The sequence below is a fragment of the Schistocerca americana genome, chromosome 2 (assembly GCF_021461395.2).
Source record: "Schistocerca americana isolate TAMUIC-IGC-003095 chromosome 2, iqSchAmer2.1, whole genome shotgun sequence".
Taxonomy (NCBI): domain Eukaryota; kingdom Metazoa; phylum Arthropoda; class Insecta; order Orthoptera; family Acrididae; genus Schistocerca; species Schistocerca americana.
In genome coordinates, this window is record NC_060120.1 from 699,157,440 (window position 1) to 699,177,146 (window position 19,707).

Here is a 19,707-nt window from a genome sequence, read left to right on the forward strand (position 1 = left end):
ATTAAATGAACGAAGGATAATAAAAGTGGTAGCCTTGAATGCAGAAGTACTGAATGAAGGACAAGGGTATGAAAATGTACTGGGAGATGGAGGATGGGGAAGTAGAAATGAAGAAGGAAAGAGACCGCTAGAATTCTTCAAGAAAAATGGTTCAGTGATAGGTTACTCGAAGAAAGAGAGCCACAAAGTAACATGGCACAGCAGGAATCTAGTGCAGAAATCTTTGGTGATGAGTACAAGAACCATAAAGAAATGAGAGAAAACAGAAAACCAGTAGAGGAAAATTAGAATATGGAAACTCAAGGAATAGGAAATCAAAGAAGAATACTAGGAGATTACAAGATAAAAGTTATCAAAGGATAAACAAAAAAAAAAAAAAAAAAAAAAAAAAAAAAGGAGAAGAAGAATGTGGACAATTTGAAAATGCTATGGTAGAAGCTGCAGTAGCTGTATGTGGAAGGACAAGGGGCAAAAAACAGTGGAAGGAGATACCATGGTGAAATTAGAGAGTTTGATGGAGGAAAATAGCAGAGGAAGTAAGAAAGTGCTACGTGGAATGGTCAGAAGTAAGAGGAGGGGTTTGTGAGAGCAAACTTGATGGATAGAAATGGTAATGAGGTTAATAACAAAGAGATCCTGAAGGTGTGTGGAAGGAGTACTTTGAGCATTTGCTAAATCTAAATGGACTTGGAGATGTGGATAACAGACTACAGGAAGTAGAAGTAATCTCAGGAGGGTGGGGGTAGCACCTGACATGGAAAGAAATGGAAATGACACTGGACAAGATGAAAGGAGGAAAGGTGCCAGGTATGGATGAAGTAAGTGTTGAAATGGCAAAGCCAGCAGGGGATGTTGGAAACAGTGGCTGTATCCTGTGATGAGGGTGGTGTGGAATGAGAAAAAGACTCCAGAACATTGGAAGGGTACATATTGTCCCTGCATTCAAGAAAGGGAGTAGGTAGGATTGTAGAAACTACAGGGGAATCACACTGATACCATACTGTGCCAAGGTATATGAAAAGATCCTGATGAGCAGAATCTGAACTAGGGTCAAGAACAAATTGAGAGAGTAACAGTGTGGCTTCAGACATAGGAGGTTAACTGTTGACTTCATCTTTGCAGTACTACTACAGATTTGTGGAAGACCTTATGATGGCCATTATCAATACAGAGAAGGCATTTGATAGTGTCTGTAGAAGAAAGGTCTGAAAAGCACTAAAAAGAAGGGAGTGGAAAAAGAGACAATAAACAGAGTGGAGGAGATGTACTGTGGAAGCATGACCTGTGGAAAGTGGGAAATGAAAGGATGGGTTGGTTCAAGCAAAAAAACAAGTGGTTTCCAACTGGGCAGTACATTATCACCTCTCTTTTTCATTATGGTCTTGGGCGGCAGATGACTAATGCAGCAGAAAAAACTGAGGAAGATAAGACAAAAGCATAGCATTTGTGGATGACTTGGTGACAATCTGGACTGAGGTAGGAGGCACAATAGTTATCACACTGGAATTTCATTCAGGAGGATGATAGTTCAAATCTGTTTCCAGCCACTGTGATTTAATTTTTCCATGATTTCCCAAAATCATTTCACGTAAATGCTGCGGTGTTTACTTTGAAAGGGCACTGCCAGTTTCCTTCCCCAGTCCGAGCTTGTGCTCCATCTCTAATGACCTCATTTTCAGTGGGAAGTTAAACAATAATCTTCTCCTCCTCCTTGATGATCTTGAAAAATAGGGAGGAGGAGATTCAGGAACAGGTGGATGCTTTGGAAGGAACTGTGAGACAGTACGGAACGAAATTTAAATGTCAACAAATGTGAAATCATCCAGTGCACCTATAAAGAAAGATAGACCAACTAGTGGAATAAGGACTGGAGGTGAACCATTGACGAAGATGGAAAGTATCAAGTGCTTGAGAAGTGTGGCAGAGGGAAATGGAAGAAATGAGAAAGAAATCAGTGAATGTGGTTCAAATGGTTCAAATGGCTCTGAGCACTATGGGACTTAACATCTATGGTCATCAGTCAGTGAATGTGGCAGGCAGGCAGGAGCACTCCTGTGAAATGTTAGAAGCTAGGTTTGGAACAGAGGCATCTGAATTCAAACAAATAAGTAATATATAGAAGTTGTACATTCCAATATTCCCTATGCACCCGAAACATGGTTAATAAAGAAAAGATATGTAAGAAAATTACAGGCATGTGAAATGTAGTTCCACAGAAGCAGGTTGGAGTAACAAGAAAACATAGGATGAAGGATGAAAGATAAAAGGAAATACTGAAAGAGTAACACTGGCAGAGCAGAGTAGAAACATCAAGGCTAAGATGGTATGGGTACTTAAAGAGTACAGAAACAAGTGGATTCCCAAGAATATACACAAAATGGAGATGCAAAGGAAACAACCAAGTGGAAGACCAGGGGGTAGATGGCTGAGAAGTTTGGAGGATTGTGTAGAAAAAAAGAGGCAAGAACTGTACCAGAGTGAACACAGAAAGATGGTGTGGCAAAAAGGACTAGATGGTGAGACTTATGTTCCAAACAGACACAGCCTGGTGCTGGAAACACTTCAAGATTATGATGATGTGTAGTCACCTGCATAATCCTGGTACATGGAACAAAGTGTTGTGCAATTCATACTTAAATGTCTTCATTAGGTAATATATAAGGATATAATAGAGGAGACCACTCACCAAGTAGCAGAACTGTTGTGCTGTTGACAGGCAAACACTATAGAGAAAGAAAATTTGCTAGCTTTCAGAATAAATTCTTTGTCGAGCTAGAGTACAAAACATACATACTAGTACAAAAATAGACACACACACACACACACACACACACACACACACACACACACACACATACATATGTCTCTACACTGTGTGAGCTGGACATACAATGTCAGAATTGCATTTTGGCAGGTGGACTAGATCAGGGCGGAAGTTGTTTCGGATAGGGAGGGAGAAGAGGCAGGAGACAGGAAGAGAGGCTGAGATGGACAGTTAGTGGCATGGAGGGAGGTAGCAGGTTTGCTGCCTAGGAATGCAGGAGGGAGGGCTGGCAGTTGCATGGGCTAGGCATATGATACACAGGTACCGCAGCTGATGAGATACAGCGCACAATGAAGGTCACATGGAGGCATGGATTGGAAGGACCCCCTTCAGACAGAACAGAGGAAGGGAAAACTGTGGGGTAGAGGGCATGAGGATGGTGGGTTGATGAAGATTGAGCCCAGGAGGATTACGGGAGCAAAGGATATGTTGTAAGGATAACTCCTATCTGCGTAGTTCACAAAAGCTGGCTCTGGAGAGAAGGATTGAGGTGGCCTGAGTAGTGGAGCAGCTCTTGAACTCAAGTATGTTGTACTCACCTGTGCATGTTGTGCCACTGGTTGGTCAGCTTTGTTCTTAGTCACAGTTTGCTGATGCTAATTCATTCTAGTGGACACCTGGTTGGATGCCATACCGACATAAAAAGCTGTGCAGTGATTGCAGCAGAGTTGGTATATGATATGGCTGCTTTTACAGGTGGCCCTGCTTCTGACAGGTGAGTACAAGCCTGTGGCAGGACTAGAGTAGGATGTGCTGTGTGGGTGGGTTTGACAGATATTGCACCTGGATCTTCCACAGGGATGTGATCACTGTGCCAAGGGGTTCTACATCTACATGTACATCTACATCTAATGGAAACTCTGCAAATTACATGTAAGGGCCTGGCAGAGGTTTCATTGAACCACCTCTATTTTTATCTGTTATTCCAATCTTGTATAGCGTGCGGAAAGAATGAGCACTATATCTTTCTGTACAAGCTCTGATTTCCCTTATTTTATCGTGGTGGGATCAGGATGTTGTGTAGGTTGGGTGAACAACAGAATAACGCTTAAAAAGGGATGAGGAGGATTTTGGGTAGGATGTCCCTTATGTCTGACCATGATGATGGATATTCAAAGCCCTAGCAAAGAATAGAGATCAGTTGTTTCAGTGCAATGTGATATTAGATGATGAAGGAGGAGAGTGGTGCTGCTCCTTTGTAGTTGGTTCTTGGAGGTGGTAAAAGCATTAGGGGTAATATTGCTTGTTAGAGGACACTGCAGAGGAAATCTGTTTGCCTCTACTCAACCGTTTCCTCTGTCCTGTCTCACATTCCCAGTCTATGCCATCATCCCTCTACAAACCCCAAATGACACAAGCCCCACCCCACCCTATAAAACCAGAAAAGCAAATCTGGAATTGTGTGTCCAGCCAGCGCAATGTAGGTTCATGGTTTTATATATATGACAAGGAATTTATTCCAAAAACTAGCAAGTTTTGTGTATGCCTCTCGCTTCTGCTGCTCAACAGGTTGTTTCCTTTACCCATACACTACTTAATACATGAATAATGTCACGACCACTTCCTGGCTTAGTTTATTCTATATCTTGAGTATTGAGTTTTGGAATATTTCAATTATGAGATGAACTAAATCTTTTCTTTATCAGACAACAATGATCTGGTTAAACGATATTGCTTATAGAATGTTACCCATTTTAAAATTCATACCACTATTTGATTTTAAGATAGCATTTTATTCGATATTTGAGTACTTTATGATATACGTGTAAACTTCTTTGTGTAATAGATTACAGGTCAATATGCTTTTAATTCCTTTAATTTTTCAGTGAGGTTATTTTTATGTGGTTTATAAAACTTGTAATCACATAAATTAAAACTGTCTGTGTCTTAATTTTTTCAGCTGTGAATGAATTCCGAAAGCCAAAGATTAAGATTCCACTCAAAGATGTAGCAGTGTGCAAGAATGAAGACTCTGAACTAACATGTGTATTTATAGGTGATCCTGTACCAACAGTGACCTGGTAATTTCCACTTTTATACTTAGAAAAAGTATGAAACTATTCTTTCTCAAACTACAGTATTTAATGATGAAAGGAATAGTGTTAAGCAGAGTTGCTGTGGATAATATTTTCATTTAAACCGAAATTCAGTTTTTGTTTGTCATTCAGTGAGTGATTTGCTTACAAGGCATAAAAAGGTTGAGCTATTAAAAATATAATAATCTTTATTACACTTGAATAGCTTCTAGAGACTAGGATGAGACACACTTAATATGGATCAAAATCTGGTCCAGTGGTGCATCAGAAAAATCAATATTATATTATTCACAATTTAATTTAAAAGTCGCTTAACCCTCTGTCGGATGCAACCAGCTTCTCTGGCATAGCTGATATATTTTTGTTCCGATCTCCCCTTTAAGGTAGCGTAGGATTTCCCACTGCTAGTAACTTCATATATTCAAGTTCTGTTTGCAACAGGGTTTATATGCCCCAGGACAGCTGGGAAAAACCTGGAAATTTTTTCATCCAGGAGAAAGCAAATAAAAAAAAAGAAAAAAAAAAAAAGAAATAGGAATTTAAATTTTCATTATTGTAGTTTTCAGTTAAATTTTTGTAATTTTGACTGGTAAAAACTGATACTCTAACAAGGGATATTACTGTATCCCACTACTGCAGAATATTACTGCAGCAATAAAACATAAACAAGAGAAAAAAACACAAAATAAAACTTTAGTTGCAAAGGCAATGCACCATTTACAACAACAAAACACGGTGCACCCACCAGAGTCTGCCAACAGCAAAATGTGTCAAAGGCCTTAGGATGAAGACTATGCAATACTTTGCAGCAATAAACTGGTTTCTATGATCGTTACATCAGAACTGTTTACATTAGGTTCATTTGAGCAGTTGCCAGTGCACTGAGGCACATGCACAGTTGATTTGTGTATGAGCAGCATCTTCTCCCATTCCCAACTAATTGAAGTGTGGCTATTAGGTGTATCGGTAGTAGCAGCAAGAATCCAGATGCTAAAGAGCAAAATTTTTTTGGCATGCCCTAGCTGCCAGATTTGTGCTTGCACGACGGAGTTTTACGAGTTGCAGTGGGGAGAGGGATAGACCCATGTGTATGTTTAGTGATTTTGCTGTTTCCTCTTCATTTATGGCTCCCACATCAAATGAAAATAAAACATATTTCTGTGGCTGGGAGCTATCAAGTGAATTGTAATACATTCAGATAATTACGGAAGGCAAAAATATATTATTAGTTTCAATTTTCTGATTTTATTTCCACATTTTTGCCAGTTAGGCAATAATCACCGTGCAGAACAATGAAATTATTTTTGTCACTTTGCTAAAGGAATTTGGCTTTTATTAATTAGGTGTGTAAAGCTGCTTGAAGGTACCATTTTTATTTGCCAGTTTATAGAAGTCAGAGTCTTCTATTTCAACAACAACCGCTAACACATTTCGGCTATCTGTACGACCACGCTCGACATCAGGGACTTGTATTCGTACATTATCACCAATTTGAGCAGAAGGAAGTTGTTTTTGTGAGATTTGTAACATCTTTGTTGCTTGCAGTAGAAAATTTTCTTTTGTGGCCGCTCTTTTTGTAGAAATCAACTTGATGTGAAGACGTTGTAGGTTGTAGGTCCTCTTCAATATTTTTCTTTGGAAAATGGTTTTTGGTACGACCACTGCTCAAATTTTTTTATAAGCATTAACAGTTTCTTCAAGCTGTTCTTCAGTTTCAGAAGTATTGGCAATTTCTTTGAGTTGTTCTTCAGTTTCAATATTTGCAATTTGTAAGCCAGGCAAAAAAGATGATGCTATGCCTCTTTTTGCTTTAACACCAAACATGTTTTCATAAGGACTTTGGCGTATTCCTTCATGGTATGTAGTGTTCTTGGCAAATTGAACAAAGGGTAAACCATCTGACCATTTATTTGTATTGATATCGTTCATCCATGCAGTTAGCATATTCTGTATATCCTGATTGGCCCTTTCAATTGAGCCTTGTGTTTGACTGTGACAAGGCTTTCCATGAACTATTATAAAATCTTTCCACATAATGCATATTTCGGATATGACTTGATTACTAAATTCTCTACCATTATCTGATTGCAATATTGCTGGTGCACGAAAGAATGTGATGCGCTACTTCTTCAGCTCTTTTAGTTTTCAAAGGTCATAGCTGGACAAGCTTAGTTAAATGATCTTGATTCACCATTATGAACTTATATTCGCCATCTCTGTTTGACTGCAGATCTATCAGATCAACTTGACATCTTGAGTTTAATTCAGAACTAACCATTGGCTTCACAGCAGTACCTTTCTTAGGTGCACTGTGTTTCATTTGACACTGTTTGCATAAATTGAAATACAACATTACAACTTAATATGTAATATTTTTGTATTTAACTTGCAACTCTTTAAGCAAACGTGATTTTCCTCCATGGCCTATTCTGATGTGAGTTTCATATAGTATACTGTACAATTCTTCATTGATAACATAATACTGTATGCTCGTTTCCCCTGGTTTTGCCGGCCGAAGTGGCCGTGCGGTTAAAGGCGCTGCAGTCTGGAACCCCAAGACCGCTACGGTCGCAGGTTCGAATCCTGTCTCGGGCATGGATGTTTGTGATGTCCTTAGGTTAGTTAGGTTTAACTAGTTCTAAGTTCTAGGGGACTAATGACCTCAGCAGTTGAGTCCCATAGTGCTCAGAGCCATTTGAACCCCTGGTTTTAATGGTACAATTAACTTCATTTCATCATCAATTTTTAAAACAACAAAATGTTTTAATCATCTGTAATCCAAAGGTGTGTTGCATTTAATTTTAGCAGAAAACACTTCAGAAAGTATTTTAGAATACTTTTATTGAGAAAAATAAAAACAATTGTCTCCTCGTTTACCCGCAATTAATGCATTTAACTTTTCATGAAAAAGATCACGCTTTACTGCAGTATCCATTTAGTATAAATTAGGGTATTGGAAAAAAAATTAAGAAAACGTTGCTCACTTTATCAAAGCTTGCATAAGACTGACAAAGCTGATTGACTCCAAGCAGAACAAAGGATTTGGCAGGAGAGAGCCAGTCGCTTGATTTTTGACTCTTCTGTTTTGGACCTCCACCAGAGCATATCTGTGATTGTCAACACACACTGGCGAGGGTCCAAATGTACAACAATGTAATGAAATATTTGTTCTTTCACCGACGTATTTGGTATCTGTTGACATTCACCGGTGAAAGTCGACATTCTCCAATTTCGGTCATTCACAGTAACATATATATGAACATACAGGCTTCCTACATCATCGCAGCTGTGCATTCACAATAACGCCTGTTTTCTGGCACTCTCTGGCAACTGCTGAAATGGACCTATTTCTAACTGGTCTCAGGAAAATATTGCGAATGGTGGTTCGAGAAGAGTGACTTTCAAAGTAAATTTCATTTTATGTGAGATGAATTATGTTACGTGTGAGAATGTGGGATGAATTTCTTAAATCACAAAGCATTTGACTCTTGTTTAGAGCTTCACACTGTGAGGACCAGCCACTCAGAAGACTTTCGAGCCCAAAGACCAGACATTTATGTCATTATTTTAAAGTTTACTGGCACATTTGTGGGATGTATCTTAAAGTGCAACACATGCAAAAAGAAAAGGATCAATATTGCATGAGAAAGCTTAGGTTCCCTTGTAGCTTACTAATCTTCAAGACCAATATTATATGTAAAAGCTTAGCTTTTCTGTTGCTACACTATGCATAACAATGTAAACCATTAACTTTCCTCTTTGTTTATTCACACTACTTAACAGTGATCTTGCTATTGGCTGAGTACATCACATGTCCTATTCTCTGAATATCTGCTGTCATCGGCTGGGGAGATCATCTGACATGATGTATGATTGGCTTACAAAAGGGCAATCTTGATTTCAATACTCCAGAAACTAACATGCTGTGTTTGGTGGAATTCTAATTTTAACTTTCGTAATACGAAAATATGGAGCGAATATGTTGCTGCACATAAAAGGTTTTTCTGGATTGTCATTTTTCTCCCATTTCCTAAAGTGCAAGTGCGCAAAATGTTAACATTCAATGGATTGATAAGTTTTACAGTTCCAAGTGAAAATCTACTGTTACTTAAAAGTGTATTTTTTAGCCGAGATATCCCGGAAAAATCCAGGATTTTTTTCTTCCTTGCACCCCAAAAGACTCATAGAGGATAGGTGTGACCCTTCAAACTTATGTTGCCAAAAGATTTCGTGCTTACAAAGTTCATATTTTCTGCTTTTCTTTCGTGAAGTCAGTATTTTTCTCATTTGATGGTCAAATAAAATGAAGTTTGTGTATAATTTCTGGAAATATGTAGTGTTTTTGACACCAGCCTTCCAGGTACATTGTGTCTTTACACATATTTATTGTGGTATTGTCTCTCATGTATACCAGAGTCTTTGCAGAATGTCTTAGAATTTCTGTAATTTTTGTAACCCATCTCATCTAAAAACATACAGAATTTCTGATGTGTGATGGTGAGGAAGACCTATTAACTCAGTCTTGGTGAACTATGCCAAAGAAGTATGAAAGATATTGAAGGAAGCAAGCTCCATTTTAAAATCTAGAGTTTTAATTATTTGCAAATACATATTTGCTGTGCCCATTGTTGTCTTGATAACTGTTTAATTTCATCATTACCCATTTTGGAGAGCTTCCAGTTTAATGGTCTTAATTTTAATAAACTATTGTTTCACAAGTCTGCCTGCTTAGCTGAATGGTAAAGTGTTTGTCTACCATGCAGCAGGCCCGGGTTCAGTTCCCAGCCAGGTTGGAGATCATCACTGATGTCCGCCTCTGTAGTGTAGCGGTAGCGTTACTGCCTACAACGCAGGGGGCCCGGGTTCGATTCCCAGCAGGGGACTGGGTGTTGTGTGTCCTTCATCATCATTTTCATTATCATTGACTCACAACTCGCTGAAATGGCGTCAACTAAAAACAACTTGCAATACGGCGGCTGAACTTCCCCAAATGGGGCCTCCAGGCCAACAATGCCATATGATCATTTCATTTCATATCGTCACTGACATGCAAGTCGCCCAATGTGGCATCACCTGAAATAAGACTTGCAGCCCGGCAGCCAAACTTCGCTGGGTGGGACCTCCCAGCTGATAATGCCACATGATCATTTCATTTCATTTTTTTTATTGTTTCACATGGCTTTAATAATTAGCTCAATTTCATTGTATTTGTTGGTGATTTGCAGTATAGTACATGATCTGTTACTTTATTTTATTACTTAAGTGCCAACTGTTGCAATGGCAGGCCTTTATGCACAGTGTTAAGTTACATTCAGTCTAGTTATTGACTCAAATAAGTTTAAAAAACTTTACATTAAAGAAGATATCATAGAACAGTTTAATAACAGGTTAAAAAGCATGCCTGATGGAGGGAACAAAACAACAAGCTTAATGTAATATGAGAAATATCACTCTTGAATTAGTGGCATTTGAAATTTGTGTTCCTCATTTGCAAGACGATAAATAATTTGACAAAAAACTGAAAAAGAACACAATAGTCTCACTAGACAGATGGGTGACTATGCTAGCTGAGATGCGCAGTCCAGTCTCATTATTGTGACCACCACCTGTGTTTGACTTTAACACGCAATAACCTCTCACAGATGGTAGTGAAGGGTATGTAAAGTGTGTTTGGGGGACATGGAAAACAGTGCAGTAATTGTCATAATGCAGAAAGAGATCAGTTTATCTGACGTCCAAAAGGGTATGATTGTTGGCTTCTGGGTCAAGGGTGGAAGCATTTCCAAAATGGCATAGTTCATAAACTGTTTGCGTGCTGCCATAGTTAAAGTATATTGTGCATGGCAAAATAGTGCTATCCGAAGCTAGTGCTGGGACGACTATGGTGCACATTGGTCATTCTATTGATAGGGGTGAACAATGGCTGTGAAGCTGTATACGGGCAAATGTACATGCAACTGTTGAACAACAGACTGCCCAGATCAGGGGTTCCCAGCAAAATTTTCTTGGTACCTTGTCATATCACAGTATCAAGGTCCTAAAAGAGCCAAATTAAGAGTCTTTTTATACGTTTTTTTCTGGTACTTAGAAAAAACATTGACATATTCATTATTGAAAAATCAGTTACAAAGAGGCAGCAAGCGTAGTCTAACAGCATACAGCGGAACTATTTGTCTCTACCTAATTCTAGTTTTCCACTAGAGTGTACTAGTGTCAGTTGGCTCTAGGAAGATGCTAGACACAGAAGTTAGCGTTCGCTAAAGCTCTGCTCATGCAAAAAGCGGCCAAAACAAAAAATCTGTTATCATATGAAATATATTTTTTATTCTAGTAGCATCTTGCGGACCCCCTCTGGCATAGTTTGCGGACCCCTGGGGATCCATGGACCACCTGTTGGGAACCATTGGCCCAGATGAACCAAGGGGCTACCAACAGTGTATCGTGAATGACAGTCATCATTTACTCAAGATGTGTATTGGAAGGCTTGTAATGTAGTCAGTAAACACATCCCGTGACTTGAAAATTAGCAATATAGAAGAATGAAATTGAGTAACAGGTCTTGATAATGGGTTTATCACCATTGTGGTTGATACACATTATGGAAGTATGTGAACACATATTGTATGTCAATGACTGTTATCACATTGATCATTGTGGCACAGTATGTTGTCAAAAATCGTGTGATTCTTACCTTTCCAAACAGTTAAATACTTGGAGACCCTTGAAGAATGAAGACACTAGTAAAACATTTATTATATTAATGAGAAACACCACCAACATTTGATTATTCACCAAATCAATTGATAGAATAATTCTATTTGCAGGTCAGTGTGTTTTATGTTTAATTATAGGTCAGAGTATTACAAGGTTGCTAAAAGCTACAGTTGTGTGTTCTACTGGAAAAAAAAAGATGTAAAATTTGGAAAATTGTGATAAGAAAAATTAAATACACCTGAAGTTGAATTATTTAAGTAAATTTTCATACTGAAGATCATAGATTTTAGTTTCAATACATTCGAAGAAACTGGTGTCTGTGCAACAGTATAGAGATTTTAAAACATATATATCAGTTTCACTAATAGCATTTCACAGAATAATGCAATGAGAGTATTTCTTAAGATATTGTTAATAGGTAGTAAACATTTGTGAATGATTCAGTAATTGCCATGTTCATTCATTTTTATATTTTCTCTGTGCTTCAAGTTGTATTCACTTCTTTAGCACAATATCTACATGAAAATAGTGCAGCTAAACTAAAACTGAGTTTACTTAATATACTGAACATATTTAATTTGACTTACAAATGCGAACTAATGTCTATAGTCAGTTACATGTTTCAGTTACAATTAGGTGTATACAGATGTTGATTTGAGTTTATAATTTAGTTTTTTTGCATTTTACTAATCCTATTGTCCTGGTTTTAACACACACACACACACACACACACAGACACACACACACACACACACACACACACACACACACACACACACACATACACACACACACACACACACACACACACACACACAAGACTTTTATTCACAAGACAGTTATGGTGCTCTCTTTAGGCCATACAATTTAATATGTCTCTGGCATAGGCATACAGCGTAGACTAATGTCTACAGTCAGTTACATGTTTCAGTTACAATTAGGTGTATACAGATGTTAGTTTGCATTATTAAGTAAATTTCTTAATATTGTACAATTCATTATTTTGAAAGAGACAGTCTAATGATGGTTTTTTAAGATGTCAACTCCAGTTATGACATAATGTGTGTGACCAAAGACGGAAAAATACAATAAAATAATTTTTATAAAACTGAGTTTATGTTGAAAATAAATTCCCCCTTTTTACTTAACCAATGTCTGAAGATGGCCTTGTTACCCAAAAACCAGTTAACACAATAAAAGTATATTTCCGCTTCTCGTAAAGTTAGTTCAAAGGAGAACAGGAGTTTGAAGTCGCTGACAAAATAGTTTCAGGCCATTCATGGTTATCCAAATAAAACCACATATTATCAGAGATTGCGTGCATATAATATTGGGCAGTATAACCTACTATTCAACAAAACCTTTTCAAATTTTTAGCTGGAAAAGAATATTCAATGTTTGTATTATTTCAGATAAATTAATACTCATCTTTTTATGAACATACTTTCCAAACGTATCTATCTTGAGGCAGAAAATAAGTAACTACTGCGTATGTAGTGCACAATGTAAACATAAGGTGCCTTCACAGAAAAGTGAGATAATATGGTTTATTCAAACTTTACAAATTATTGATTCTCTGTGCTTCAGGCTGTATTCACCTCTACATGAAAACAGTGCAGCTAAACAAAAACTGAATTTACTTAATATACTGAACATATTTAAATGATCACATCCTCTCTCTCTCTCTCTCTCTCTCTCTCTCTCTCTCTCTCTCTCTCTCTCTCTCTCTCTCTCTCTCTCTCTCCCTCTCTAAGCCTGTACTCTGCAAGCTGCAGTGTGGCATATGGCAGATACTGGTACACTGTGCAACGTAATAATTTTTCTCTATTTTCCCATTTATGAATGAGATACCTTGTCATAACCCATAATATCAATTTTTAAAAAATTTTTCGTGTCTTTATTACGTGAGGTTTAAGTTGTAAGGAATAGCTACTGACAGAAATATCAATCGAATGAGCACATGATGAACCTCAGTGTCTCCATTACATTTTAATAATAGGAATGTTAGTATTATTAAAATTTAAGTTTTAAAAATTAGTCACTGGACATAAAATGGAGGTAGTAAAAATACTTTGTTACACATCATTGTAGGGACTTGGGAAACTCAAGTTATAGTGGTTTTCTAAATTGAATTTTCCATTATTGTAGGTTCCATAATGGAGAAAAAGTAACAGAAGATGAGAGGCACATATTTACTGCTGCAACAAAAGACATTGGAGATGGATTAAAAGAGACTACATTTACCCTTAAAATTCCATATGGCCAACATGGTGACACAGGCCAATATAAAATCAAGGCTACAAACAAATTTGGAGAAGATGAAAGCAGTGTAAGTATTAATGTTTTGTTAATATGTAGATACACAGCACTTTGACTGGGGAATGGGCATTGGAGCTAGATACATGATACATTACATTTCAGATGTTGTTAGGGAATTCAACATTCCAAGCTCCACAGTGACAAGAGTGTGCCAAGAATACAAAATTTCAGGCATTACCTCTCACCATGGAAAACACAGTGGCTGATGGCCTTCACTTAATAACTTAGAGCAGCATGTTTTTGTAGAGTTGGCAGTGCTAACAGACAGCAACACTCCCTGATATTACCACAGGAATTAATGTGGGGCATACAGTGAATATCAATTAGGGCAGTGTGCTAAAATTTGGTAGTAATTGGCTATGACAGCAGACAACAGGCATGAATGCCTTTGGTAACAGCACAGCATCACCTGCAGTGCCTCTCCTGGGCTTGTGCCCATATTGTTTGGACCCTAGATGACCATGGCCTGGTCAGATTGCGTGATGTGAATCCCAATGCACATTTATGAGACACAACAGCAAGGTCAGTTTGTGCACAGAAACCTGAACCAGCAGTACTTTTGCAATTATGGACAGCTGTAGACGCAACATGGCTCATTATTTCTGCAGGATCTTCTAGTGACTTGTTGAGTCTGTGTGAGATCGAGTTGCTGCATACACCAGGCAAAAGGAAGTTTGAAATGATATTAGGAGGTTTGCCCTGACTTTTGTCACCTCAGTGTATTTGGCTAATCTCAGGAACCACTGCAGGGATTTTGATATGGTTTCCACAAATAGAAATGATTGATTCACAAGAAAGGTTTCTGTGCATAACATAAAAATATTTTGTGCAAATTGGCTGAAATATGATGAATTAAAGTCCCCCTACTGGTGTGAAAATGATGCTATTGTCATCTAGTGGTGAAACACACAACTCCTTGTTGGAATCATCCATATACATTATAAATTAAAATCCCCTCTGTGTTATGAAAGAGTTTGTATCCATTTTTGAAAGTAACTGTCCTGAAAATATAATTATCTGTCTTAATGGGAAGTCATTAAAGAAACTTGTAAACACTACGGATATTAGAATCCCTTCACAATGAGAAAAGGACTTGTACAAAAGAGCCACAACAAGTAATAATCCAGACATACTTCTATATTATAAACTGTATATACTGTAAAATATTTGAAAAGTTTTTTAAAAAATACAGGAGTTTGCTCATAATAATCTGAAATTGACATATCAGATAATAAAATAAAATCAATATGGAATATTGTCAAAAGAGAGGCAGTTAAAGAAGCTATAGAAAATGATATTCTTTCTGCTGAGCCAAATAGAAGCAGTGTAAACACTGTAGCAGATATTTTTAATTACTACTTTAAAAAGTAGATAAAATTTTGTGCAAATAATTCAGAAAATACAATAAAACAATTCACTGAAGAAGCCATATGGAGGACATTCAGTGTAAGAAAAATTAGTCTCCCATCCCCACCTGAAGTAAGGGAGATTTTCATGATTCTAAACCAGAGTTAATCAACATGGTCCCTTCTGCCCATAGGTGGTAAGTGTTTTGAAACATTTTCATTGTGTTTTCATAAAATTTTGATGTGAAGTATTTGGTAAGGATATATTATTACATGCTTTAACCCTGGTGTATAAATTTTATAAAGTAAATTTACTTCCCTACTTTATAGATCACCATTACTATGGAACTGGTGGGCGGTTAGAAAATTTTACTACTACCAGAGATATAAAAGTGAGTGATAGGTAAAAAAGGTTCACTACCTGTAGTCTAAACAGTAAAAATTCATGTGGGGTGCCAGAGTTGGGTGGACACTATCGCTAACGCGATACTGAAAAGTTGTGACCCTGTCATATGTCATGTTCTTAATCGCTTTTGCAGGGCGTTGTTAGGCTCCTCTATAAGAAGGATGACTCTTCAGATGTCAATAACTACAATCCAGCGTCACTCCTTACACAATTTTGAAAAATTTTTGAAAAGTTAGTGTACTCCAGATTGTAATACACGCACGTAGTAATTAAATACTTAGCCAATCACAATTTTGGTTCCAGAATAGCCTCACTACTGAGTTAGTTATTTATACATTTACTGAGCACATAATAAAATCTTTAAATGATATCTGCAGTTGGGAGCCTGTGTGAGTTATTAAAGAAATTTGATTTTTTCGGTCGTAATATTCTATTACAGAAGGTAAGTTTTTATAGAATATATAGTGCATCTCATACCTAGTTTCATACTTATCTAAGAAACAGATGTTTCTCGTTAACAACTTCTTTTGTACCAAAGAGAAATTCTTGAACAGAAATAATTATCCATTTTTACAGATAAAAACTGTAAATTTCCAGGACATTCCCATATTAATAATTTTGCATCTTTGTGCTTGTATGTGTTTGTTGTTGATTTAACATGCTTACGGTGAATGTGATTTATGCAAATACCTGTAGTTAGCACTTTACATACTATTGAATCACTACCCATTTTACTGATTGTTTGTTAACGTAATTCCCTTTACAACAATTCAAACATATGACCAACAGTCAAACAAATACCTATATCTACCAAAATATGTATATAAATATAATAGAGGGAAACATTCCACGTGGGAAAAATATATCTAAAAACAAAGATGATGTGACTTACCAAAAGAAAGCGCTGGCAGGTCCATAGACACACAAACAAACACAAACATACACACAAAATTCAAGCTTTTGCAACCAATGGTAGCTTCTTCAGGAAATAGGGAAAGAGAGGAAAAGATGAAAGGATGTGGGTTTTAAGGGAGAGGGTAAGGAGTTTGAAAACTCTTTGCCTTTAAATATGTCTGCTTGTGTCTGTATATGTGTGGATGGATATGTGTGTGTGTGCGAGTGTATACCCATCCTTTTCCCCCCTAAGGTAAGTCTTTCCGCTCTCGGGATTGGAATGACTCCTTACCCTCTCCCTTAAAACCCACATCCTTTCGTCTTTCCATCTCTTTCCCTATTTCCTGAAGAAGCTACCGTTGGTTGCAAAAGCTTGAATTTTGTGTGTATGTTTGTGTTTGTTTGTGTGTCTATCGACCTGCCAGCACTTTCTTTTGGTAAGTCACATCATCTTTGTTTTTAAAAATATGTATATATGTATTGCATAATGTCTTTCATCAATGGTGGACACCTCAGTGACACCTAAGTCGAGGTTTTGTTTCATTTCTTGTCGACTTCTGAGCTTTTATCCAGTGCTATGCTTTATGGTTTAAACAAAATGGTCAATGAAACTTTACTTGCAACTTGCAACCAAAATTTTTCGTGATTCCAAGTTTTCTTCAGATACATCAGTATACTGCAGCAATAAGAATCTCAACTCTGCGTGGTTCTGAAGGCTACTGTATTACTCTATCTTGTTGACAATTGCTTGTGTCAAATTCATGGAACATGTGCTGCCTATCTCTTGTGGTGGCCCATACTTGGTACCTACCATACGTACTTCTAATTGTCAATAAAATTTATAGTACCTAAGTGGTGACTTAATTAATTTTGTTGTGACCTCATAGCCCTCTACCTGTGTCAAAAATCTACACCTGGGGAAGTCGGTTATTCCATCCACCTCCCACACAAAATCAGTATCAAAGATACAATCTGCAATAAGTAAGTAATACATGAAACTGATCCAAGTAACACAAATATAGCTTTATTCGTAAAGCTCTGAACAACAACAGAAATAAGTCTTGCGTGATTCCACATGTAACAAGACCAAAGAATTATACAGAAGGTGCAACGTAAGTGATACACAGAACAACTGATGTGAGCAATACAAACTAAAAGAACATATGTATATAGGCACAAGTTGCTGGTGGACAGTGCAGCAGAGATTGTGCCATGTGGATGCTTTCTACAGGTGACCTCTAGTGGCTGGCCTTCACCATTAAAGTTGGTGATTAATGTAAGTACACACAAGTGGTGACACTACACTCAGTGCACTCACTCTCACAACACATTCTAGTCTCAGGATATAGCATTTTTCTCCCTCATGCAAAGAGGGTGCTCAGGCAATGGAGGAGACATCAGTGGCCCAACAAGAGACACATCCATTGGATCCAGAGCTGCGGCAGCCAGTGCCGACCACAGGGGTGGTGTGATGTGCCGGGGTGGCACTGCAGCATAGGGCTGGATGTGGTGCCCGACGACAACACCAAGGAGGAGGGTACTATCGCCATTTCTGCATCATCATCAGCAGGCAGGTCCATCGGTGGAGGAGCTGGGACTTGACCCATCTGTGACGATGGCTGAGGTGATGATAGCGAGGGAACTGGTGGAGGCAGCTCAACCGGAACAGGAGGCTGCAGCAACGGACCAGAGATGGTTCAGTGACCAGCACCAGAGTGCTGGAACCCCAGGATGCTGCAAATGGAGGAGGCAGCCATAGTAGACAATGATGGGCTCGATGTGGAGGAGGGCAGGGTGGGCTGCAGCGACAGGGTTGCGCCGGCAATGGGAGCGCAACTGATCAAAGTGACGCCCCACCAGCCTGTCGCCTGTACGGATGTCACAAAGATGGCAACCCCGGACTGGAACATTTGGACTAGTGATTCTGCCCTGCCATTTGATTGAAGATGGAATGGCATAGCCATAACATGATGAACGCCATGACGGGAAGAGAATAATTGAAAAATATCAGAAATGAACTGGTCCCGTTATCGGAAACTAAGGTACAAGGCAACATGAATGCATTCTCATGATTGATGTGGAGTGGGCCAGGGGGACAGAAATGCTCTGGAAGCTGCCTGTTGTTGGGCACACTGCTCATGAGCCTTCAGTCTGTGGCCAAAACATATGTCTCCTAGCTAACAGTTGAGTTCGTGAAACTCCCCAATGGCCCTGGTGGAGTAGGCATAGACCCTCGTGCTGTAATGCTGGATGAATGTCTACTCTGGGGGAGAGGTCTTCCATGGACAGTAACAAATATTGCAAAAAACAGAGAGGCAATACATAAGGAAAAATATTGGCACAGGGAGTCCAAAGTTTAGCTAGTGATTTATCTGGCCAGCCCTGTTAAACAAACTGAACCACCTGGCGGAGAACCAGGTTGGTGGTAACGGCAGCCGCTAAGTGCGAGCTAATAATTGTGAAACCCTCAATTGCGGCCTGTGTTTCTGTATGAAGATGGAAGCAAGGCAATCAAAGTTGATATCAGGACACACATGAAGGTGGAACAAGGTGTTCACATTGGCACGTTTGGACATAGGTCAAAAATGGATTTTGTAATTGTATCAAGACAAGAACAGTGCCCAGCATTGGAGGCAGCATGCTGCTTTGTCATGCAAGGAAGTGTGAGGGTTAACCAAGGAAACCCAGGGTTAATGGTCAATAAGGTGAAAATTCGAGCCATACAAAGAAACATGAAATTTCTGGAGAGCATAGACTGTGGCAAGAGCCTCTAGTGGTTTATGTGGCCATCCCTGTTGAACAAACAACCACCTGATGGACAATGAGGCTACCTAAGAGTAACACTGCTGGGCCAGACTGTGAGACCAAGGGGTGAAAGAAACAGGTCATTCAGAGCTGTCAGGATATCGGTGGACTAGGACTGCACCAAGGCCGTAGTGTGAGGTGTCAGTTGCCAAAACTATGTGCTGGTCTGAAGAGAATGTAACTAAACAAGTGACCAAGAGCAATTTAGATTTCATTTCAAAAGCACGTTTGCAATCTGAGCACCAGCAAAAAGGTACATTCTTGTATACCAGGCAAGTGACAGGTTGGCCAATGCGGCAACCCTGGCAGGAATTTTTGATAACTGGCTATCTTCCCTTAAAAAGCCTGAAGCTCCTTTGTAGA

General features: G+C 38.5%; 1 protein-coding gene across 3 annotated transcripts in view; it reads left to right on the forward strand.

Annotated features, from left to right (window-relative positions):
• The window catches only part of LOC124593678 (obscurin), a 688,571-nt gene that overhangs the window by 397,872 nt on the left and 270,992 nt on the right, over positions 1-19,707 (forward strand). For all 3 annotated transcript variants that reach the window (XM_047131972.1, XM_047131974.1, XM_047131973.1), the window contains 2 exons: positions 4,725-4,845; positions 13,723-13,903. In XM_047131972.1, coding sequence (XP_046987928.1) covers positions 4,725-4,845; positions 13,723-13,903 — 302 coding nt within the window. The remainder of the gene's footprint in view (positions 1-4,724; positions 4,846-13,722; positions 13,904-19,707) is intronic.